Genomic DNA, 24,746 nt, shown 5'->3' on the forward strand with positions numbered 1-24,746 from the left:
AGCTTGCCGCTATTGAGATGATAATTATTTTCAGCTGTTAGTGTCCTGGATCCACATCCTATCACCTTTAACTTTCCGTCCTGACGCTCGTAGAGGACAGCACCAAGGCCTTGTTCTGGGGCATCGGTATGGAGGAAGAGAAGAGCTGTGTTCAAATCAGGGTAGGCCAGAACTGGAGGGGCTGGTGAGCATGTCATGAAACTGTTCAAGTACTTGCTGGTACTCAAGGGCTTTGGATGACAGCTGGGGGCCTTCACGTATTGTCTGGTGAGACACCTGGTTTGACGTGCCAGGTTTGACTTTTAACAGCTCGGCTTTGCAATACGTGAAAAGTCTTGTATGTAGCTTCGGTAGTAACTCGAAATGCCAAGTAGCCATTTTACATCACCAACTGTCTGGGGTGTCTTTTGTTTTTGAGACTGTACTGCCTCCAAGTCCTTTGGGTCAGTTCTTACACCCTCTTCAGATACAACTCAACCTGCATATCTGACTTCTCTGCGAAACAGTTCACATTTTTCCGGTCTCAATTTAACACCATGTCTCTGGAGAGCTCTCAGAACTGGTCGGCCACACTTGACATGCTCTGTAAATGTTGTGGCATAGCACAGAATGTCATCCAAGAATGGAATGCATTAATTGTCTCTGAGTGAGCTTAATTGACTCATTCGCTGCCAGCCGTTTCCTGATCACTACAGGCCTTCGCTGCCAGCGTTTCTCGCTCCTTTTTCTGTTTTTTAAGAGTCACAGAACGTTGCGCGCTAGGATGATGTTGACGCCAAAACAAGCAAAACAAAGAGGAGACTCATCTATTGCATCAGGAATAATCTGCAATTTTCGAGCGTTATCCGTTCTTTCATAATCCATTGTTGAATTGTGGTCGGCAGACGCTTTTCCGGTTCGCGCCTCACTTTTTATATAGGAACAGCCCAAAACGATCTCCTAACACATGGATTTTCTGCTTTCTGGTCATGTGACGTGTGACGTATGCGGATGAAGGTCGGCTTCAGAGCTGAGATGTTTGTTCTCTCAGCACGGAGGCTCGTTCCGATGCTCAAACAGTAAAAAAAATGCAAATGACGACTTTAGTCGTCATTGGCAGTGAAGGAGTAAATGAAGGGTAATGAAAGACAACCCAGCCCCTATTGCCTCCGGTGGCCAGAATTTTCCATTTGCAACTTCAGACTGGCGGGCTGCTCTGTTGGGACTTAGAAAAAAAATTGAGTGGACGTCCCTGGCGCTGCAGACTGGTTTCAACACATTTCCTGCATGTTTTGCATCATGAACACAACTGATTTGTTTAATTTAGCAAGGAATTGCTCCTGTAGACACTAAGGAAGGCTGGGGAGACATTTCAGCTGTTAGATTAATCCCTGCTTCACACTGGAAGCATCAGTGGAGCAGAACGGTTTACTAGCAACTTGGCTGCAGTCCAGTTCACACCAGGAGTCTTGGCCGCAGAACGGCTTCCTTGCTGGACTCGCGAGATGACAAAAATCCCTTGAGTTTAACCCATTAACCCAAAAAGAAGGAAATCACGTTTGATATCGCTGTTTGATGTCATATATGATGTTGTTGCTCTCCACTGCCAGGATTAAAGCCATGAAAAACACACCGCTGCACTTCTGGAACAATACTGGGAGTAAATAAGCCATTAGGTTACTTGTGTGGTAAGGTGGAGAAACGAGGGCTCGAGCGGGATTCAGTCCCCAGACTCAGGGGTGAGACACGTGTGCTAACCAGTCAGCCAAAGGGACATCCCGTTGGCCAAGTAGCCAGGGTGCATGATTAATCGGGATACAATGACACTCACCCTGTCACACTTGTATTGATGTAATCTACAACAAAATGAAATTGCATCGCTGCAATAGACTTTTATTTTGAAAGTTACGGGGTTTTTTTACATTGAAACTATGATTTTCTATCTGCTTCTATGTTAACTGCAGAAATTGTCGTGTCCCAGAAGCAGCACACAGAAAAAAACAGAACCAGAACCTCTAGCGGTGCAGGATGCGTCCAAAAATGTCCGCATCACGGCTGGTTTGAATCGCCCCCATAGACAATAATTGATTGTAATTTTAAGCAGTGCTGTTCTGCTGCCATTCGGTGCTGCAGATGCTTCCAGCTTGAAGTAGGAGTGAGGTGTTAAAGAGAGGAACACAGCGAGCAGATAGGTTTTGCTGTCGGTTCTACAAGCAGACACTAGCCAAAACTGCCTTGTTCCCCTTTAAGTTTTGAACATTTTGTCCAAGAATGTGAGAATAATAAAAATGGGCCAAACACAGAACTTTGGCAGACCGTTCCCTTTAACTTGCAGTTTTGAGGCAGCCTCCTCTGTCTGATCAGCTTAAGCCCTGCCTGTGAGACATCACAACCATCGATTTGTTTCTCAGTAAAACCAACATCGTCGTCGTCGTCGTCTTCCTCCGCTTATCCGGGTCCGGGTCGCGGGGGCAGCATCCCAACTAGGGAGCTCCAGACCGTCCTCTCCTCGGCCTTGTCCACCAGCTCCTCCGGCAGGACCCCAAGACGTTCCCGGACCAGATTGGAGATGTAACCTCTCCAACGTGTCCTGGGTCGACCCGGGGGCCTTCTGCCGGCAGGACATGCCCGAAACACCTCCCCGGGGAGGCGTCCAGGAGGCATCCTGACCAGATGCCCAAACCACCTCAACTGGCTCCTTTCGATCCGGAGGAGCAGCGGTTCTACTCCGAGTCCCTCCCGAATGTCCGAGCTCCTCACCCTATCTCTAAGGCTGAGCCCGGCCACCCTACGGAGGAAACTCATTTCGGCCGCTTGTATCCGCGATCTCGTTCTTTCGGTCATTACCCAAAGCTCATGACCATAGGTGAGGATTGGGACGTAGATCGACCGGTAAATCGAGAGCCTGGCTTTCTGGCTCAGCTCCCTCTTCGCCACGACAGATCGGCTCAGTGTCCGCATCACTGCAGACGCTGAACCAATCCGCCTGTCGATCTCCCGATCGCTCCTACCCTCACTTGTGAACAAGACCCCGAGATACTTAAACTCCTCCACTTGAGGTAGGACCTCTCCCCCGACCCGGAGGTGGCAAGCCACCCTTTTCCGGTCGAGAACCATGGTCTCAGATTTGGAGGTGCTGATCCTCATCCCAGCCGCTTCACATTAGGCCGCGAACCTACCCAGCAAGAGCTGAAGGTCAGAGCTGGATGAAGCTAGGAGGACCACATCATCCGCAAAAAGCAGAGACGAGATTCTCCTGCCACCAAACTCGACACACTCCACACCACGGCTGCGTCTAGAAATTCTGTCCATAAAAGTAATGAACAGAACCGGTGACAAAGGGCAGCCCTGGCGGAGTCCAACCCTCACTGGGAACAGGTCCGACTTACTACCGGCTATGCGGACCAAACTCACGCTCCTCTGGTAAAGGGACTGAATGGCCCTTAACAGAAAGCCACCCACCCCATACTCCTGGAGCGTCCCCCACAGGGTGCCCCTGGGGACACGGTCATAAGCCTTCTCCAAATCCACAAAGCACATGTGGATTGGTTGGGCAAACTCCCATGCCCCCTCCATCACCTTTGCAAGGGTATAGAGCTGGTCCACAGTTCCACGGCCAGGACGAAAACCACATTGCTCCTCCTCAATCTGAGATTCAACTATCGATCGGACCCTCCTCTCCAGTACCTTGGAGTAGACCTTTCCAGGGAGGCTGAGGAGTGTGATCCCCCTATAGTTGGAACACACCCTCAGGTCACCCTTCTTAAAAACCAACATGTCATTTTAAAATGTGACCAATCTAGTAATCAGCAGTGATGGACAGACTAAATGTAACATAAAAATGTTACAAATAGAAATACCAGGACATTATCCGACCATGTGTCTTCCAGTCCAGGTTTGAGTGGAACTGCATGCTTGTGTATCGTGAAAATTGCACAGAGATAAGGCAACATTACCAGAGTATCAACACTAGATGTCCTCCTGTCACTGAAAACGCTTGACATTAAACAGCTGCGGGGATTAGCTCAGTCCACATGGGAGAGCAGGACTAAAAACATGACACAGGCGGTCTTTGTAAACGCAGGAAGACACATCAGTTGAATTTTGAGGATGTTTGTGGAAACGACAGTCAGAGGTCATCAGGGGGTTGATAGATGACAGATTTTGGGTCAGCAGCACATCTGTCTTCCTCCTCCTGCTCCCCCATCAGTCTGATTCAGCACTTCAACACCTACACACAGCACCAAGAATAGACTCAGGATTCCACGCTGAGACCACAGAATGTCAAAAAATAACCCTGCAGCTGCTGACCCATCCGACCCAGTTCTACTGATTCAGTTTACAATCTGAACTCAGATATGACTGATGGAGCAGAAAGCTTCAGCCTGAGTCCAGGTGTTGGTGCACCTGCTCATCTTCTGCCTCCATACACCTGAGGCAGGCTGGCATGCACGTGCTGTGACGTTATTTTGATTCTGGAAACACTGAAACACTCCAGGCGCGCGGAGCCGCAAATGGCATCACGACCTTTATCGAATGCTAAATGTGCGTGGATTATACTTTGCTGACCTCCACGCGTTGGGGTATTCGCTCCCTTCTCCAGAGCGTGAGGTCACCTCCCCCCACCCCCCGCCGCCCCCACCCGTCGCCCTGTTTGATTAGAGAGAGCGAGAGAGCGGATGGCAGCGCCAGAACAACTGACCGCGCGCCATTCCCGGACGCGGGGAGGTTTTACAAGGTGCGAATAGCACATAAACCCGACAGATGATTGAAATCTGAAGCAAGACGGAGGCATCCGGCGGTCGCACGCGCGCTGGATCCGGAAACAGCTGGCATGATGAACTGAGGTCGTTACGCGCAACACATGAGCGTGCCAGGGGAGACACGTCTGGGTCCGAACTCGGTGGGAACAAATTCTGGGACGAGCAGCTTGCTCTCGGTGTATCAATGAGGAATGTGACCGCGGCTGCCTCGGTCCAGACGGGGTGGATGAAGCCCTTGGCGGTGTCATGCGTTTTGCCCCGCAGCCAAGCGCGCAACTGCGGCTCATAGCGTGTCTCCTCCTCACCGCGGGGGTCACCGCGTCCCCGGCCGTCTCCGCCGGCTGCCCGGACAGGTGTGTGTGCGATGACCAGCTGGTGGTCCAGTGCGCCGGGCAGCACCTGACCAGCTTCCCGGTCAACCTGCCGCTGGCTACGCGGCAGCTCATCATCTCTAACAACCGCATCGTGGAACTTCCGCCGCTCGCCCTCAACTACCTCTCGGACTTGGTCTACCTGGACTGCAGCAACAACTCCCTTACTGAAGTCTCAGAGTCCACCTTTGGGAATCTGCGCAAACTGGCCTACCTGGACCTGTCCTTCAACACCTTACACCGGATCGAGGACAGGACGTTCGGCCCCTTGTCTAGCCTTGTGATGCTGAGGATGACTGACAACCCGGGACTCTCCGTGATCCACCCGGACGCGTTCGCGGAGAACGAGGCCCTTCAGGTGCTGGACGTGAGCCGGAACAACCTGACGTTCCTCAACATCACGTCCCTGATCGCCCAGCCGGGCCTGCGCTCCGTGGGGCTAAGCGGGAACCCCTGGAGCTGCCAGTGCGACACCGAGGACCTGTCTCTGTGGGTCCACCTGGAGAGCTTCAAGTTCCAAGGTGCTGCTTTTGGCGATCTAGAGCTTTTGTGTTGTGAGAGGGCCAGCTGGGTCCATGCTCCAGTTATCTGCTAATTATAATCTCCTGTTACATAAAGCTCTGGCCTTTCACTGCGGCTGTTTCCTGTAACCAGCCTGGGTCGAGTCAAACAAAGGTTCAGAGATAATGACGCTCATTACATGAGAAAATGCAGCTTTATCAGCAAAACGTCTAATGTGTTTTGGTTTATAAGAAACAAAACAAACAAACAAACAAACAATCTGGCACATGTGTCTTGGGTCTATAAGTGAAAGTACACATCTGATTATTTCTGCTCAGGTGTTTGCTTCTGTCAGCACGTAGACGGCTTCAATGAGACAAAATTAAACAAAACTAAAAACGTGACTAAAATTATTATTATTATTATTATTATTGACATGCATGATGAATGCTATTTTTCTTATTTTCAAAATTCACTCCCCACATTTCCAAAATGTGACATCAACTGCAAACTTCTGCAGGTGGCAGAAGGCCAAGATTGTGTAAAAGCTCTTATTATGTGTTGTGATTATTATTCATATTCAGTTGGAACTGCAGTATATTTCACACTGATGTAGGGTAAGCAGTAAAAAATCACAAAAAGAGCATTTACTTAGGCTACATTCGGCAGCAAATAGTGTCCTAAATCTGTCTCATTTGATGTGAGGTGGTCCTAAAGGCACATGTCTGATGTTCTAAATCGACCCCAGTCTGGTCGTTCATGCAGCCTTTTGTCCAACACTGACCTGTGTCGGCGTCACAACTCTGACCCGTGAAAATGTAGCATCCTTATTTCCATAAACACAAGGTCATGTGTGAGGTCATGTCTTCTTCATGCAGATCGCTTCACACAGTGGAGGTTTGCACTTAAATTCAAATGTGAACAAAATACTGAGTTTCAGGAAAAGAGCACCATCAAGAGATTGTGACTGTATTTAAATTCTGTCCGTGAGATACAGGGGCGTGTCCAGGGAGTGGCCTGGGGTGGCACATGCCACCCTTGGAATCTGATTGGCCACCCCAGGTGCCAGCACACTAATTTACCTTTAAATAGGCTTTTCACTCAGTGCGTTTACATGCAGCCAGTAACCCTTTTAAAACCCGAATATTCGCAATAACCCGGTTCCGCAGGTCCATGTAAACACCGCCAAAAACCCGGATATGCTCATAACCGGGTTTTTTAAAACCCGGCTACTACACCTGGGGTAACCCTTTTCTAACCCGAATGTTCGTCGTGTAAACGCATACCGGGATATCCCCATCAAAGCGTGTGTTCTGCATATGCTCTGTTCGCAAGGAATCTTGGTCTTTTGAGTAGCGAGACGTCTTGTATGCGCCAGAACACCGGAAGTAAACAACAAGTTGGGAGCAACATGGCGAGTCGCGGCACAGCACCACACATTTGGAGTGACGAGGAAGCTAAAGCGCAAACAAACACGGTCACTATCTCTTCCGAACTGGGAAACATGTTGTTGTTTTCACGGATACCGGAACAAGAAGAACCGGAAATGAGGCGTATTGCGTCAGGACGTAGTCCATACGTCGTGACGCTACCCCAACGTCCGCATTTACATCGGGTTATGCAAGTTAGGGGTAACTCTTTCTATTTATGCTTGTAAACGAGTTATTCTGATAACTCAGAAACCCGAATACCGACCTTAACCTGATCACAACCCAGATATTGGCTGCATGTAAACGTACTCATTGTCCACAAAAGGCTTGGGGGAAAAACAAATAAAGCATAACCATTGGTGCCACCCATGCTCAAAGTTGTGCCTCAACTGGGCCACCCCATTTTAAAAGATCTGGACACGCCGCTGGTGAGATAAGAAACACAAATTACTTTTCTACTTTTATTATCCCTGCTAGTCAAATGTTGTTGTTTAACTTAATGTGGGCACCTGCACAAAAGCAGATATTCTGATTTTGTGTTAAAGATAATTACATCTGGAAAGATCTCTGCAATTAGAAGTTCATCTCAGATTGAAGCTCATGACAATTGGAGAATGACCGCTGACTTGTTAGGAAGACTTGCCAGAAGAAAACCTCCTCTCTGTAAAAATAACATTGCAGCACAGCTTTGGTTAGAAAACTTGCATCTGAACAAACATGAACACTTGTGAAACTGTGTCCTTTGGACCAAAGTGGAGCAATCTGACCAAACTGCACAGCAGGAAACCAAACACAGCAGATCAGTTCAGCATGGTGGAGGAGGGATGGTGGTTTGGGCTCCTTACACTTGGGACCACCATGATCTCCTAATTGGGGTAGCAGTAGCTCAGGTGGTAGAGCGGGTTGCCCCATTATCGGAGGGTCATGGGTTCGATTCCAGCTCCTGCCAGGGGTATCCTGCTGTTGTGTCCTTGGGCAAGACACTTCACCCAACTTGCCTGTGTTAGTGGTGGTCAGAGGGGCCGACGGCACCAAATGGCAGCCTCGCCTCAGTCAGACCTCCCCAGGGCGGCTGTGGCTACAAGTAGCTTACCATCACTAGCAGTGTGTGAATGTGAGAGTGTGTGAAAAGCGTCTTTGGGTGTCTAGAAAAGCGCTATATAAGTTCAATGCATCATCATCATTATTATTATTATTATTATATTATACAAAAAACCCACTGAAGTCCACATGACTAAAACGGGTTATTTTTCACATTAGAACTGTGTTTCTGTTTCAAAGTTATAAATAGTTTTCAACCTGCTTTAAATGGCTTGAAGGTTCAGAGAAGTGGTATAAATGTTCTTCGGGATTGATGAGCTAACAGCTAGTCTGAATATAACAGAACAAAGCCAAACAGCAGAATTACAATATTTTTAAAACTTTACTGCACCATCAGGTTTGCATCACTTACAGATTACCTGACCTATAAGATTATTTAAAGCATAAATACTACAATTAGATAAAGGTGCATGACGTAGGAATGACATTAGAATATTGCAGTCCATGTTTCAAAACAAACAAGTTTGCTCTGAGCAACTGTTGCCAGCTACGGATCAGCACCAGAACATTCTAGACGGCAAGCAAAGACGAGTCATAACCAGTAAGATGATAAGTAGATAAATACAACTCACTGTGACAGCTAATTGTTGGTATTTGAAAAGGTAGCTTGAGATATTTTAGAGCCTATTATTTGCTTCTACGTCACCGTTAGCATTGTTAGCTTGATGTTAGCCTCTAGCCTTCTTTACCGGATACTGGAGTGAACCATAAAGATGTCGTGGCTTCTTAGGGGTACAAGAAGTAACTTCTGTCGCTGCGGTTTACCGGCTCACATTCTTTCCACAACACTGCTGTTTTTTGTTGGCTGGTGTGTAATTACAAGCGCCATTGCTGTGTTCATGTTGAAGACTTGGCAACAATGCAAGCTCACACTGTATAGGATTTGGTTCTGGAACCAGGAAGTATGGAGGTGGGACAGGATGTAAGTCCAGTGAAGTCAAATCTGTTTATTAGAGACTTATACAAAAACAGCATGACCGCTGACCTAAGTCGTGAACAAAGCATTTGGTGCACATAATAGACACTTTTCTTACACACAAGTATAAGAAATAAACTCAAACCCAGAATTTGTTAACAAAGACTATTGACCAATTCTCTTTGACCATTTTGAAAGGAGAAAATCTTACAACCCCCCAGCCAGCTGAGAATGAAATCTGTTTCAATGTTCCTTCCAGCAAGATTGAGACATAAGACGATTTTGTGATTATTTCACTTAAGAAGTTTTACAAATTGCACGATACATTTAGCCTAGTGAACAAGACCAAATTCTTGCTTTGCAAAGTTTGGTCTAGGAACGCTCCACTGGAACCTCTGCAGGCCCAACATCATTCTGGCTGGCCAATCACAGCTCTCTAGAGGGGTTTCAAACACATAAAGAGCTGTGATTGGTCCATAATGGTGGGCCAATCATAGTGCTCCATCTGCTTAGTGAACAAATCATAGAGCTTTATCCACTTTGTGGGCCAATCAGGGCACTCTATATGCCTGGTGGGTGGGATGATGCAACAGAGTGAAACAAGACGGCGACAGCTCGTTTGAAACGGCGTTTACATCAATTTTGGACTATTAGAACTTGGGCTTCATCAGAATCAGGAGCAGATAGATGTATTTAAGTGCTTTTATTTAGAAAAAATGATGCGTTTTCTCCTTCTTCAACTGCGGACCGCCTCATTTACCGATTGCTGTTGCGGTGAGTATGTCACATTCATTGTCCAGTAGCATTTGGAGATCATTTGAAAGACAACGGTTGAACCCGCCCCACAACCGAGAGCCGTCAATGGAGCGTTGCCAGACTAAATAATACATTTATCTAGTCTGGCTTGCCAGGCTACGATACATCTATATTCCACACCAAAGTGAAATTGATCTGTTGCCATATTTCCTGTGACAGAAAAAACAGATGCCTTTGTTGTGTTCTTGCGCCTTTCAACAGTGCTTTGTGGTAATCATGTAGTCCCAAGTCTAAATAGTCTCTAGTAATTCCTTCATGTTACTTATTATTTTCATTTGCAGTTACCAAGAAGAATATTATTTGGGGGTGAAAAGAGCCTGTTTAACGTTCGCAGCCGAGGAAAATCAAACAGAAATAACCCACAGACCTTTTTGGATACTTGCTGCCATCTTTCTCATTACTTGTTATTGGGTGAACTGCTGAAATCGCGCGTGGTCGAGCAATTCTCCGGTCACTTCGTGAGATCGCTGGACCCGCTGCATGGAACACTTTTGCTGTCATTTCACATCTAAAAGGCTTCCAGTGGGAAGGGAGATCATGGGTGTTATCCTCTATCCTCTCACTTATGCATCCAGTGGAAAGCCAGGGTTAGGAAATTAAAAACCATCATTAACTGTAATAAGATAATAAAGAAAAAAATTTCAAATAACCACATAACATGAAAAATTTTATATTTTTGTAACAAACAGTTGTTTAAGATGAGTGAATGAGTTAAATTAATTTTCACTGTTAATCGATCAGTCACATGATCACATGGCTTCTCCTACCACTGCTATGCAGACGACACCCAGCTCTATCTGTCATTTCCACCGGACGACCACACTGTCTCTGCACGAATATCAAACTGTCTCTCTGACATATCAAAATGGATGAAATCCCACCATCTCCATCTCAACCTCTCTAAAACTGAACTACTTGTCATCCCAGCAAAACCATCCATACAGCACAATATCTCAATCCAAAATGACTTCCTATATCTGGCTCCTTCAAAGGCAGTTCGAAATCTGGGTGTTGTGATTGATGAACACCTGACCTTTAAAGATCATGTTGCCTCTGTTGCTCGTTCATGCGCTTTGCGCTGTATAACATACGAAAGATGAGACCATACCTAACACAACATGCCACCCAGCTCCTGGTACAATCTACTGTCATCTCCCACCTCCATTACTGCAATGCCCTTCTAACTGGTCTTCCAGGCTGTACTGTGAGACCTCTTCAAATGGTCCAGAACACAGCGGCGCGTCTGGTCTTCAATCAGCCAAAAACAGCACACGTCACCCCTCTGTTCATTGAGCTCCACTGGCTACCGCTAGCAGCACGCATCAAATTCAAATTGCTAACACTAGCATACAAAGTCCGAGATGGTACGGCTCCCATCTACCTGAATCCTCTTGCAAAGGCTTGCGTCTCGGCCCGGCCGCTCCGGTCATCACAGGATCGTCGGCTAGCAGTGCCTACACCACGCTCAGGACAATCCAGACTCTTCTCATGCATCGTTCCACAAATGTGGAATGACCTACCAAGCACTACCAGAACAGCGGCTTCCTTTTCAATTTTCAAGAAACTCCTGAAGACCCTGCTCTTCAGAGAGCATCTTCTAAACTAGCACCCTCCCTGCACCCGTCCCCCTCTCTACCGTCCACTCCTTGTTCCCTCCTCTCCATTATTGATGTCAAGTTGTTGTTGTTATTGTTGTTGTTAGCCTCAAGGGCAACATGCCGATCATCACTTGTAAGTTGCTTTGGACAAAAGCGTCTGCTAAATACATAAACATAAACACATAAACATGAAATCAGCACAGACTGAGTGCTGCTCAATAAGCAGAGAAGAGCTGCTGCAGGAGCCTGGTGGTGCTTAGAGATATAACCTAATAATAGATACTGTTGGACAGCACAACACAGAGCATGCATTATTAACCCTCCCACTGTCCTAATGAGTGTGACCTCGCGAGGAAAGTTGACCATTGAGCCGGATTGATGGTTTATCTCTTGGGTCCACGTGGCAGCGGTGAGGAGTGAGCACCACCTCACCCCTGCCACGTGGACCCAAGGGATAAACCATCAATCCTGCTCAGTGGTCAACTTTCCTCGCGAGGTCGCCCATAAAGACAGCGGGAGGGCTAAATAATAATGGAGTTATTCTTGACGTGTCATTCTCTGCCTGTGTCTTTTGCTCTTGTTTTGTCATATTTACTGACTTTTTAAAACTCCAAAGACAAGATGTGATGTCAGCATTCAGAAGAGAAACAAGCGTGTGCCATGCTTGTTACTGTTTGTGATTGTTTAGAGCTGAAATGATTGCACAGTTGTAGAGCGAAGTGGAGCACGACTCCAAACCGAGATGTGAAAGGCTGGTAAAATCACACAAAGTTATTGCTGCTAAACGATGAGCTGTGAAGGATGGCTCTTTGCTAAATTTCATTCGGACCATAGACATTGTCCTGATACAAAGTCGTGTGGAAAGTCTCAGCAGCCTTTTGTCATTTTTCTGCAGGGTGAGGAGCAGGTGACAGCAGTGGTGAAAACAAAGCCTGCGTGAGGAAGCAGTCTTTGATTTCTCTGCTCATTTATTAAGTTATACAGCGTGCAAATTTGCAGGAAAACAAGCTTCATCTTAAAATGACAAATCAATCCACAATCCATCAGCTGCTTGGAAACAGAGCTTCTGGGTTGATTAATGAATCATGGTTCCCCATCAAGTATCGATCCACTCCTGGTATTTGCTGCCAGCTTGAAGGATGAGTCTAATACTTTAATTTTTAAACTTTGAGTTACAGTGCTGGAGCAGTGGTGTGGATGTGTCGCCACAACCAAAGGGCAGCTGCTATTTATAGTGAAACTGAGCTAGAAGCTAGCCAGAAGCCTCCTAACACCATAGCTGTAATGCAATTGCCATGCTCACTGAACAAAATCCCCTGCTTCCTTCCATCTAACGCACACACACACACACACACGCACACACACACACACACGCACACACACACACACACAGAGTATAGTTCACCACAGTCCGAATGTACAGTGAGTTTGGTTGCAGACGTCCTATTTTCTCGCTACTCGTCGCCTTTTGTCTATCCTCATTTAGATTGTTGCCTCTTCCAGTGACAGCTGCCAGGAGAGGAGAAGGAGAGCACATCAACCATCAACAAACACGCACGCGCACACACACACACACACACACACACACACACAATCTGTCCATCTCCTCTCAAACACAACAGCTCATTCTCTCTGAAACAAATCTTTCCCTTGATTTGGAAACACACACAGCCGTGTGGGCATAACAAACCCACCCACACTCCGGTTAATTTTCGGCGTGGGGTACACAGGCACACTTGCACACTCCGTAGTGCTTGAGGTGATAGGCAGTAGAGCATGTTGGAGATGGCTGTTTTACTGGCCCTGCGGCCTGGCTACTTGTCTTCTGGGTCTCACCTGGTGCAGACGATTTTGCTAGCTTGTCTCCTTGGTTTAGGAAACCTCGGTGAGGTGGAGAGAGAGAGAGAGAGAGAGAGACAAAGCCTCAGGAAAGGAACCATCAGACTCTCGTCTGTCTCGCCTTCCTGGTTACATCAACACTCTTGGCTGTTACATAAGGAGAGCGACTCGAAATGGAGCAGAGTGTGTGTGTGGTGGAAGAAAAGAGGGAAAGCCGTTTTTCTTTGATGCCAGTCCCTTTGGGGTAGGGGTGGGGGGTGGACCACAAGGGTTTCCTCTGGCTGTCGGGCACATGCACACACGCATTAGTACACTTGGCAAGGGCGGAGGTGCACACAATCTTCAATCTCGTGGCGGAGGATGTGAATCCAGATGCTCAGATCTCTTGAGGGGAAGGAAGGCTGGCGTCCTACGAGCTTTCATGTTCCTGAGCTTGGTGAAAACGGTTCCAGACCACGCTCCAGACACATCTGTTAACCTTGTCAGAGACATTTAGTTGTAATGAGATCTTCCAATCCAGGTTTTTACGCAGTAGAAATGTTCTTATTTTGCTGTTCGATGTGCATAACAGTAAAGCATGATTCATATTAGCTCAGACCTTATCCAGGTCAGGAGACACAAATTCACCAGAGCTTCCTGACAAATGCAAAAACAGACAAGGAACTTGGAGCCCGTAGTTCTTCTAACAAGGATGTGATTTGGGCTGTTACAGGAAGCTGTGCAACCTGGAGATAAACCCCCCAGAGAAACAGGAAGAGCTCACTTCTCACAAGCCTTCCTCCTTCTCATGCATCCACCCCTTCCCAGTTAAGAACTGAAGCCTCGTTCACACCGAGTGTGAAACGGAGGCAGTCTGATGTTCCTACAGCGTCCTCTTAGGCCAAAAACCATTCAAAATCAACCAAAACCGGCTTTATTGAGGATCCAGATGCAGAGCTCTGGAAAATTTCTACATGGGTTCTATTTCTTTTGGATGTTGCATGTGGATTGTCATGAAGTTAATGAGTTACATGAGCCAGACAGGAAGTGTAATAGCGAGGTGCATATTTCAAAATAAAACCTGTGTATTGTTATTTTTGCTGGCTTTTGGCATTAATGACGGGGATATCAGCACACCTGAGATACATTTTTGTCTTTAAGTGCATTGTGTCACACACATAATTATTCATACCCCTCTACAATTTTTGATTTAAAGTTACTTTTATTCAACCTACAAGTTATTTTTTGACAGGAAATGACATGAGTGTCTCCTAGCAGATAAAACAATGATGCACACTAGGAATCTGTCTGCCGTTTTTCACCTGTTGAGTTGATTAAAATAGCTGTTCCCAAATAATCTGGGTAATTATGATGCTTTAGAACAGCTTGGACTAGTTGGAATGATTTAGAACTTTGGATTTTCCCAGAAACTGACAGTTTTTGAAGGGAATAGGGAGCCTACGTCTCCTCCATTTCCGGTCGGCTCACGGGTCCCCGGAAGAACCAACAAATGAATGCAAGTCAACGGGGCTAAAAAGGCTATTTTCTAACCCGATTTGCCTCAGGCCCTGGATTGCACATCTGTTGTACTGCAATTTAAATGAAAAGTAATGAAGGGTGTTTCGACCACGCCAGTCACGTACTTTGAGATTTAAAAGCTTGTAAAAGTTTGTGATTAGAAGACCAGGGGCAGATTTAGGACTGAAGAAGATGCGGGGCTTAACACACGCGCGCGCACGCACGCACGCACGCACGCACACACACACACACACACACACACACACACACGTGACACACACTAGTCAACATCATATATGTCTTGTACCACATAATTTTTAATCTGAAGCTACATATTAAGCATTTGCAGGGCAGAGTATTGTTCCTGTTAGTGTTTAGTGTGAGATGATAGTAAATATTCCCTTTCTTTCTCCAACAACTTTACCTGATAGTAAGCTAACTTTAGGCAAACCAGCAGCACAACAAATATTTTCAAATAAGACTCACAAACCTGAGTCAGCACCAGTCTCATCAAAGCTGGGGTTCTGTCGTTGTACTTTTGGTCTAAAAAACTTCCTTATGTCCATCTTCACTCATGCGTTTCAGGCAGAGAGTGTAGAAGAAGCCGGCTGCTGAAGGGCTTCTTCTTCTGTGGTGGAGGCTCAGGCAGGCTGTATACAAACTACTGCCTGCTGCTCCCTCTCTGTTGAACTTTGGTACTGCATGTTACTTCCACGATTTAGATCTGGGGCTTTTTATAAAACATTCGGGGCTTGAGCCCAAGTAGCCGGGCCTAACGCCCCTGTAGAAGACTACATCGGTACGTTGCATATGTCCTCACCTACGTTGCATCATGGAAACTCCTTTCCTCTGGCATAGCTGCTACAGTGGCGGCTGGTGAAAAATATTTTTGGTGGGGCTGTGCTATTTTTTTTATTTTTAAACAAACTTGTGCTTTCTGAGCTTTGTGCACAACTTCACTATTTCCTGAATTAAGCACAGCTCTTTTATTTCCTGTCTTACATCATTGGACAAACTGATTAATCCAGGTGTGTCTGACTATTGGCACGCTGCCTTGCGGACCAAGGTTGAAAAATACTGCATTAAATTGCACATAAAATAACACGACCATAAATGGTAAATAGGCAATGCAAGAGGCAAGTAACAAAAACATTTTGTTTAATTTCAACATTTGAGTGAACACCAAAAATTATGAGCAGGTCACTGTTACAGTAATGGTAGTAAACACCACTTAGACAAAATGCCAGAAATTTACACTGTTAAATATTTCTGGAGTGTTGTGCCAAGGTCAACTTTATACAAAGATCAAGTGGATGCATTTGTGTGTGTGTGTGTGTGTGTGTGTGTGTGTGTGTGTGTGTGTGTGTGTGTGTGTGTGTGTGTGTGTGTGTGTGTGTGTGTGTGTGTGATACCTCATTTGTACAGAAATTTTGCCCTTCTGTCCTTCTGAGTTGCAAAGCTCTCGATGAGCTTTTTATTGAAGTCAGGAATGTTTGTGACAAGCTTTTTTTTTCCATGGAGAGCATGGCAAGAGCATTCAGCCCATCCTGTGTCATGGTGTTCCTCAAGGAAAGTCTTAATCCTCTTTAAAGTAGAAAAGCACCTTTCTGATTCGGCTGTGGTCATGGGTGTGGTGACAAGAATCTTCTTTTGCATGGCTCAGGATGGTGTGAAAAACCTGTCATATGATAAATAAAACACAACAGATAAGTACATAGGAAACACTTTCATAGGAAATAATGTCATCAGTATCCTCTTACAAATGTCATATTTCCCAGTTTTTGGGACAATAAAACATTTCTGATTCTCAATCAGATGTTTTTACATTTGAGGAAAAAACATCTAATTGAGAATCAGAAAAGTTTAATTGTCCCAAAAGCTGGGAAATTTGTTTGCTGCAGCAGAAGTGTAACAAGTAAAATGGAATCAGATTGATGTATGTACAAATTTACATGAAATACACATTTACGTGATTAAATATGTATAATAAGTATGTGTGTTGAAATTAGTTTTTACAGTTATTGCACATTAAACATGTTATTAAACAAATGTTTGTGTTTGTGGGACAACCAAGGATTTCTGATTCTGATTGTCTTGTTCACAGAAATGTAATGTACAGCTTACCTCTGCACCCAGCTGCTGTTGTTCCCTGCATGGCAACGTTAGCTCTGCTGCCTAGCATGGCTAGCTCCACCGTGTTGTTGTCCATGTGTGCCCGGGATGACTCGTGTTTCTTCCCCTTCTCAGAAAAATGTTTCATGTCTGTAACTCCTGACTCATCCATGCCTTATCTGTCCCAGCCGTTTTGAATAACAAACACGGAAAGCAAAATAACGCATTAGCGTGATTGCATCCAGCTAGCCAAGCCTTCTTGGTGTACCAATTTTGGGAGAAGCCTTGTGTGTACAGTTTACCTCTCTCCTTCTCCTGCTGGCTTATACGTCGGGCTGATCTGGTCCAAGCTCTTTGACATTAAGTTTTTCCACCATAGTTCTCCTCTCGAACGGATAGTGGAGAAGAGACCGAACTGAATTCAGTGGCTGCTGAGATCCGGTATTCATGCTGGTTGTAGTCACCGGCGGCGTCCATGTTACATCTGCGTCACAACCAAAAACGACTCTGCCGAGTTTTACCGAACACCAACGAATCCTTTGGCGGTAGCTCCATCGCCCATCATGCTACTGAAACGTTCTGAAACAACGTCGACGCTGATTGGATACATTCCCATTCCTACCCTTTGATATTCTTGTCAGCAATTGGACAGCTGGTCTCGTCCTGTTTGGGCGATTGAAAAACAGCACACACAGCCTCCACCGCTCGGCAGAGACCGGCAGAGACCAATATATATATATATATATATATATATATATATATATATATATATATATATATATATATGATTTATTTTTGTTACAAAACACACAATTAACTTAGAATATGTGATTATTGTTAATTTTATTTATTTATTCTTTTAATAAAAATTAAAAACACGGAAAAACTGGGAGGGCGGCACCCTATCGCCCTCTACTGGCCAGCCGCCACTGAGCTGCTACTTACCACATGGCCGGATTTACGGTGGTTCTTTCCTCCTGAAGGAAGGATTTGAAGTTCGCTAAACTTGCAGCCCTTTTCCCTCGCTTTTCCGTCTGGTTCGATGACGTCACTTTCGTGAAGCGCATTTGTAGTCCTGGACTTATTTTCACACAAAACCTAAAATAACATTTCCCCCTGTTCAAACATAAGTACGTTCTTGGTATCAAAAACTTTAAAAATTCACGGACATCAAGTGTGAAATCCGTGGAACATAACAAGAGGAATTAGAAAATAACGTTTTTAGACCCATTGACTTGCATTCGTTTTTTCGTTCTTCCGGGGACCCGTGGTGCGGAAATAAATGGGCGTGTCTTAGACTCCCTATGAACAATCTTGGACATGACACCTTTTGCTCAAATGTAAATAAAAGCTGAGAATTTTTTGGGGCACATACTAATGCCTGTTGTACATCGTCTTATTATCCTTTGGGAGACGCCCATGCCATTTCCTGTCAAACAATAACTTGCTGGTTAAATAAAAGAAGAAGAAGAAATGATCATTTCTTTAGCGCCTCTCAAGATAAAAATCACGAGGCGCTTCACAAAAACAAAAAATGTAAAAATATGAAAAAGCATTTAGAAAATGTTTAAAAATATATTTAAAATGAGCAAAAATAGGCAATTGTGATTAAAAAATGTAACTAAGTTGAAATTTGCCAGGGGCATGAATAATTATGGGCAGCACTGTATCTAATAACGTGGTGCTTTTGTGGGAGCAGATATCTGGAAATGTTCAGCACACGAACTTCAGTCAGTGGGAATGGCAGTCCGTCTAGAAGTCGTACGGAAACCGGACCGCACCGGTTTGATGAAAGAGGAAACCCTCAGTGTTTGAGGTGCTGAACTCATGGATGTAACTTTCACTTTAGAAGTGTGTGTGTGTGTGTGTGTGTGTGGGGGGGGGGGGGGGACACGGGGGGTGGGGGGTGCATCTTTACAGTACGCTCTATTTGGAAACAGGCTTCAACACAAACGGTTGTTTTCTGCTTGGTCCTAGAGCTCAACTAGTGTCAATTTAATATAGCGTAATATTGTTTTTGGATGGTAAAAAGTGCAGGGGTCAAAACATGACTTAGGGAAAAAGTGTGTGCGTGTGTGGGGTGGGTGGGGGGGGGGGGCATGTCCCCCCTGCCCCCCCCCAAAAAATTATGTCCATGGCTGAACTTCATCCCAGTTGCTTCACTTGGCTGCAAACCATTCAAGAAACTGTTGGAGGCCCCAACTGGATGCCATGGTCAAACCCATCATCTGCAAAGGCACAAGAACAATCATGTGTTTTGTTCGTATCTTAACTAAAATTCAGACTCAAGTCCAACTCCAAGTGAGTCTCTGTGTGGTCCAAAGTTTTATGTGATTTCTTCCAGCTGAGTCAAAAGTAATCAATATTGTGACTGGTGTCTGATTTATTTGAGGAGAAACTGAAGGTTTTTTCAAGCAAACAGAAAGTGTCTAAATGTTAGAAGCAAAATTTTAGACCCAAAAAAAAGGAATCCTTCCCAAATGAAGGAATGAAGCTTCCTGAGTGCAGAGAGATCCGGCCTCTGCAGTCCTCAGACACGAGGTAAGAAGGAACATAAGACAGCAGATGCATGCACAGCGTCAAAAATGCACATACTCATACAGATTCCACATTTTTCTGCCTCCATTTAAACACAAAGAAATCTTTCAAAGCACAGAATGGCTGCAAACTGAGACCACGTAATAAATTGTTCCCTCTGTAGAAGCGCTGATGTTCCCGTGGGGAATACCACCACCCCGGCTCAAAAGCTATGAAGAAACCAGATGACAATAAGAAACTGTTTGGAGAAAGCCAACTTCCTTTTGAGTTTGTTCTCACAGTGAAGAAAGATTAGTTTTTGGCAAAAAGGCTTTCAGCTGCTTAACATTTAGTCTGACTGACGAGTCTTTTGAATTTCTTGTTCATCAAGTCAGTCTTCTAGCAGAGTGGAGACTCAGCACTTAGTTTGGATTTGTGGATTTCTGTGTAACGATGAGAAACATTGCTATCTATGCGAGCCACTCTAATCCTGTGTGGGGAAAAAGGAGTCTGAAATGCTCATCTTTTCTGTGACTTAATGCTGAATTGGCTCAGACCGGTAGAACACAGGAACCCCTCAAAGCTTCCTGGTATTGTATAACACTGTTATAAGCATGCAGATTTCTGCCTTTCAAACTTTAGTGCGTTGGCGTTTTAGGGCTCAAATGTGTGTTTTTAACTCATGTGCTAGTTAATGTCTGCTGTGGGTAAAACGTGTCTGCAGACTTATTCAAGGTTTCTGTTTTAAAGATTAGGGAATGATACCGAGTACTTTGGAAGCTCTTTACCAACCAAGCCCGACCCGCTGGGACTCAACACCTGAATTGCTCTGAGACATGAGAGGAAATTAATTAAATGATTTGGTGAAACAAAGATTAAATGTTTAAGCCACAGTTCCCAGTGGCACCCAGTAAAGAAGCCAAGCGTCACTTCATTAATATCAACTCTGAACGCAGCATAGCATCTCCAGAGAGTCATGAAAGTCACTGCAGCCTAAAGTTGCCTCCGTCTAGCCTGAGCTGAAAGGACTCTGAAGATTAAAAATCTTAAAAGGACAGAGTTAGACTGCAGGTTCAGACTTTAAAGGGACTTTAAGGAATTTAGACTTTTTATGCTCGCGATTGCCCCCTCAGGCCAAAAGCGTAACGGCAGCTTCAAGAGTAGGCTTGTGCACGAGGCGCGCATGCTGTACGTGCACACTCCTTAACGAAAAAAACAGCTGAGACAGTCCTGTGTGTGTGTGTGTGTGTGTGTGTGTGTGTGTGTGTGTGTGTGTGTGTGTGTGTGTGTGTGTGTGTGTGTGTGTGTGTGTGTGTGTGTGTGCCCCGGAGGACAAAGGAAAGGAGAACGCGCAGCTAATTAATTAAATAATTTGGTTCTGTACCTTTCTCTTCAGCACAGCCGACAAAGGTTTAAGATGGGTCAGTCCTCCTGCATGCTCAGATCATTCCCTTCCCTTGCTTGAAAAATTGTTCCAAAATGAAAGTTGAACCCACATCTTTTTTATCTGTGAATTCAATGCCGTTCGGCGAGTCTCAAATAAAAATTTGGGCATCTTACTGTAAAAAAATATACCATTAATGTAAAAAATATACTCTAAACTATGTTCACATCCAGAATCAAACCCAGGTCCTCAGCATGAGAGTCCGGCATTTTATTAGGTGAGCTAAAGCGCCAGTGATGCCTTTTGTATCTGTAATATTTATATCCTTGATGACAGCTGAAACAACGTTCAAAGAACGGTTCGGAGTGAAAATGGCTATTTTGTTGCTAATTTGCAGGAAATATCTAGAAGAAAGTTCTACAGAAAGTAGCTAAGGGTCCTCAGAAATGTAGCTAGCTTTGTCACTAGGCGTTAGGAACAGCGACAAAGTGGCACTGCCTCTCTCTCTGCTGCTAAAGCTACGGATAGCAAATGCTACGGGCTATGCCTGAGCGTGAACGCGCATGAAGCAGCCTGCTCGACCCGAGCATCTCTCTTTTTCTGTGATTTTACAGAAAAACAGGCAATCACAGTAAAAATGCCAGGGCTCATTCTACAGGACCAGGGCATTGCAGGAGAATGTCTGAAGAAGACATTTATTATTTCTATACATGTTTTGGCTGTCAAACTTCCATAATGTCCCTTTAAAATACCAAAAGGCCTTAGAAAGAGGCCCATGAAGTAGCTCAAGGCGGAAATATAGAGTTGTTGTCAGAGAGCACCCTCTAGAGGCAGACATAATTGATTGCACCTTTAAGCCCCTCTCCCTACATCATGATTAGGGCTGGAAACAAAGCATCTCATTCGCCAACGCCGTTGACTGTTTATAGAATGGATGGACCTTCCAAGCCGTGGCCTGTAGGTTTCTGATAGCTGAATATAAGCCCAGTGGGTGGTTCTCTGCACCGCCATCTCGTTACTCCCAGAAAATACAAAATTAGAGCTGAGAGCGGGGGTGCAGATTTGTCAAAGAGAAATGTTGCCAACTGTGCATCTGTCTAGGTACATCCACAAACGTGCACATCCTCTGTGACTGACATCTGTACGTAACCAGATGGCCTACGCTATTGGCTAATGCTTAGCGGTGTTCAATTCAAATTGCATGGGATTTTCTTTCAGAGAGAGAAAGCGTTCTGGGTGGAAATGTTGTTTTGCAGCTAACTGATGTTTCTTAGAGAACAGCATACAGACGCCATCTGTCGGACAATGTCTACCTCACCCAGTTCAGGAGACCCTCCGTGGATCCGAGTTGTCAGGGAGATCGTTTCCTCTGGGCACGAGGTTGGTAGAGAGACCTCGGTGCGTCTCAAATCGGTCCTGAGATGTCTCCGTGGGTCACACGACTGATGAAACTATTTGCGTCTCAAAATCAATAACTCTGAAGGAGTTTTTGCGTCAGCTGGTTACAGGTGTGTCTATTCGGAGCAATTCTATCGGCGTGACAGAATGCTTAGTGAGGCCGGGGCGGCCGACCCTCATCCTCTGGTGGGTTCAAGAACTGAACTTCAGCTGCGGAGATTTGGTTTTAACAAAACCTCAGAACACGCCCTCTCAGCGTCAGAAAGCTCGGTGTTATGGAGTAAAGACATGTGAGGTGGTTTAACTTTACCCTGGATCAGCCCTCTGCATGATGTGCACACGTACCGATGACCTTCTGGTTGATGATCACACATTACTGATTATCATGAACATGGACGTAATTTTCACTTTGGAAGTGGGGGGGGACACGGGGTGGGGGGTATCTTTACAGTATGCTCTAATAGGAAACAGGCTTCAACACTAACGGTTGTTTTCTGCTTGGTCCTAGAGCTCAACTAGTGTCAATTTAATATAGCGTAATATTGTTTTTGGATGGTAAAAAGTGCAGGGGTCAAAACATGACTTTGGAAAAAGTGGGGGGGACATGTCCCCCCTGTCCCCTCCCCAAAATTACGTCCATGATCATGAATAGTAATTATTATTAACCCAAAGCTTAATGTCATTTCAGTAATTAAATACATTTATACTTAACCAAGATGATTATTTATGATGATTATTATATGATTGTAATAAACAGTAAAAACAGTTTATTAAATTATTATTTTAAAATCTTGAAGTGTCCTTCATCTTGGGACGGAACAGCAGCAGATGAAGATGGTGTTTTGCAGACTTCACGGCTCCTGATGGGTAATCTGTGGAGCAAAAGTCACGGCTTGACCCAGCGCGACCCAGCTGGGAAAGTGTGACCTTTGGGTCACAAATATGAGGCCATTCATGACGCTACACTTCCGTAAGCTTCATGTTCAGCCAATCAACTATTTTGACGCCATCGGCAGTCGAAGGACCCCGAGCCCATCCTGCACCCGAGAAGATCCTGTACCGACACCGGTCAGACTTGACGAACACAGATCAGCAAATCACCCTCACGTTCACCGTTTTTTTACACGATTATGCTCCCGATGAGAGAAAGGCGGCCGCAAATGTGACCCGGGCTTTAGGTAGAAGAACCATTCAGAAAATAAAGGCAAGCAGCAGAGCTGAAACTTAAGGGGAAAGAAAACATTCACCAGTGCTGATGATTGCATTGTTCTCTGACTAATCGTCTGTTGTTGGTGTGTGTTTGTGTGACAGATGAGGGCCAGACGGTCTGTGACTCACCCGCTGACATGCAAGGCCGTCGTCTGGGTGAGGTGGGCATCCAGCTACGGACGTTGTGTCACCAGACTCTGGGCTCCTGGGACTACCTTTTCTTTGTGTTCATTGGCTTTGTCATCTTCGCTGCCGGTACTGTGTCAGCCTGGCTGATGGGCGTGGTCATGGTTCTCTACGAGCGCTACATCAAGAAGAAAGATGACCAGATAAATTTGGAAAACGAGGATGAAGGTGATGAGACAGGTCACATGTCAAGAGGCAGAAAAGACCGTAATAACAGGAGTTTACAAACTTCCTTCACTGTTTAAAATGACCTGATCCCACAGTGCCTCCTGTCAACGTCCACATGAAGTCTGATGATGAGGTGAACTCTGTTCAACAGGCTTGGCTGTCTCCGAGAAAATGGGATTCATCTAAAAATAAGGAATGTGTTCTTTTGCATTTGCAGCGGGATTCTGGGTGATGTGAAACATGATAGACGTCATGATGGAGACCCCATACTGGATCAAACATAGCGTTGTGTTTGAGTGAGAACTGGTTCTGTTAGCCAGTAATGCAGCCCATGTTAGCCATATGAACCCATCCACTGGGCTCAACTAATGGTCACAGTTTGGTTTTAGGAGTAGAACAAACAAACAAAACAATTGCAGACGTATCTTCTCTAAACTCACCTGGTTTTTGAAAATCTCCCAAGTTACCTTCCTCTGTGTTTGATCACCTGTCTATTTAAATAAGCCACACCCCTTCATTGACCCCTCACTTTGCTCAGATTTGACGGATTTTCTTCGAGGTACAAGAAACAGAAATTAAATAGTCAAATGCAACCCCGCAGTTAAAGAGCAAGTCACCCCCCAATCCACTTTTTTGCTGATAAACTGTATAACTGAGCTGTAGACATATGTAGTCATTATTTTGGCTTTTTAGTGCATCTTATGACATTCTGCCTAAAACTGAGTGATACAGCTGAGAGCCTAGAGCGGGGTGGGGGTGTTACGGTCAGTCCCTGCCTCAGCGCCGCCCTCCCCAGGCGACCTCTCTTCTTAGTGCGTTTTTCAAACAGGAAGTGTGGGTGGAGTAAAACTTGTCAGGGTGGTGACTTGTTCTTTAAAAACAAAATAAGACAAGACCTCCCCCTCAAGAGGCTGTTTCCAGTACAAGTTTTAACCCCGCCCCCTACATGTAGTCATATAAG

The 24,746-nt window shown here is 45.3% G+C and overlaps 1 protein-coding gene across 1 annotated transcript; it reads left to right on the forward strand.

The window, feature by feature from the left end:
* Positions 1-4,790: 4,790 nt before the first annotated feature.
* Positions 4,791-24,220, forward strand: LOC107384371 (leucine-rich repeat-containing protein 52). Its single transcript, XM_015957611.3, has 3 exons — positions 4,791-5,634; positions 23,534-23,785; positions 23,881-24,220. Exons 1-3 carry the CDS (start codon positions 4,989-4,991, stop codon positions 24,015-24,017), a joined length of 1,035 nt encoding a protein of 344 aa, XP_015813097.1. The 5' UTR covers positions 4,791-4,988; the 3' UTR covers positions 24,018-24,220.
* The last annotated feature ends 526 nt before the right edge of the window (positions 24,221-24,746 follow it).

This window comes from Nothobranchius furzeri, chromosome 11 (assembly GCF_043380555.1).
Source record: "Nothobranchius furzeri strain GRZ-AD chromosome 11, NfurGRZ-RIMD1, whole genome shotgun sequence".
In the NCBI taxonomy this organism is placed as follows: domain Eukaryota; kingdom Metazoa; phylum Chordata; class Actinopteri; order Cyprinodontiformes; family Nothobranchiidae; genus Nothobranchius; species Nothobranchius furzeri.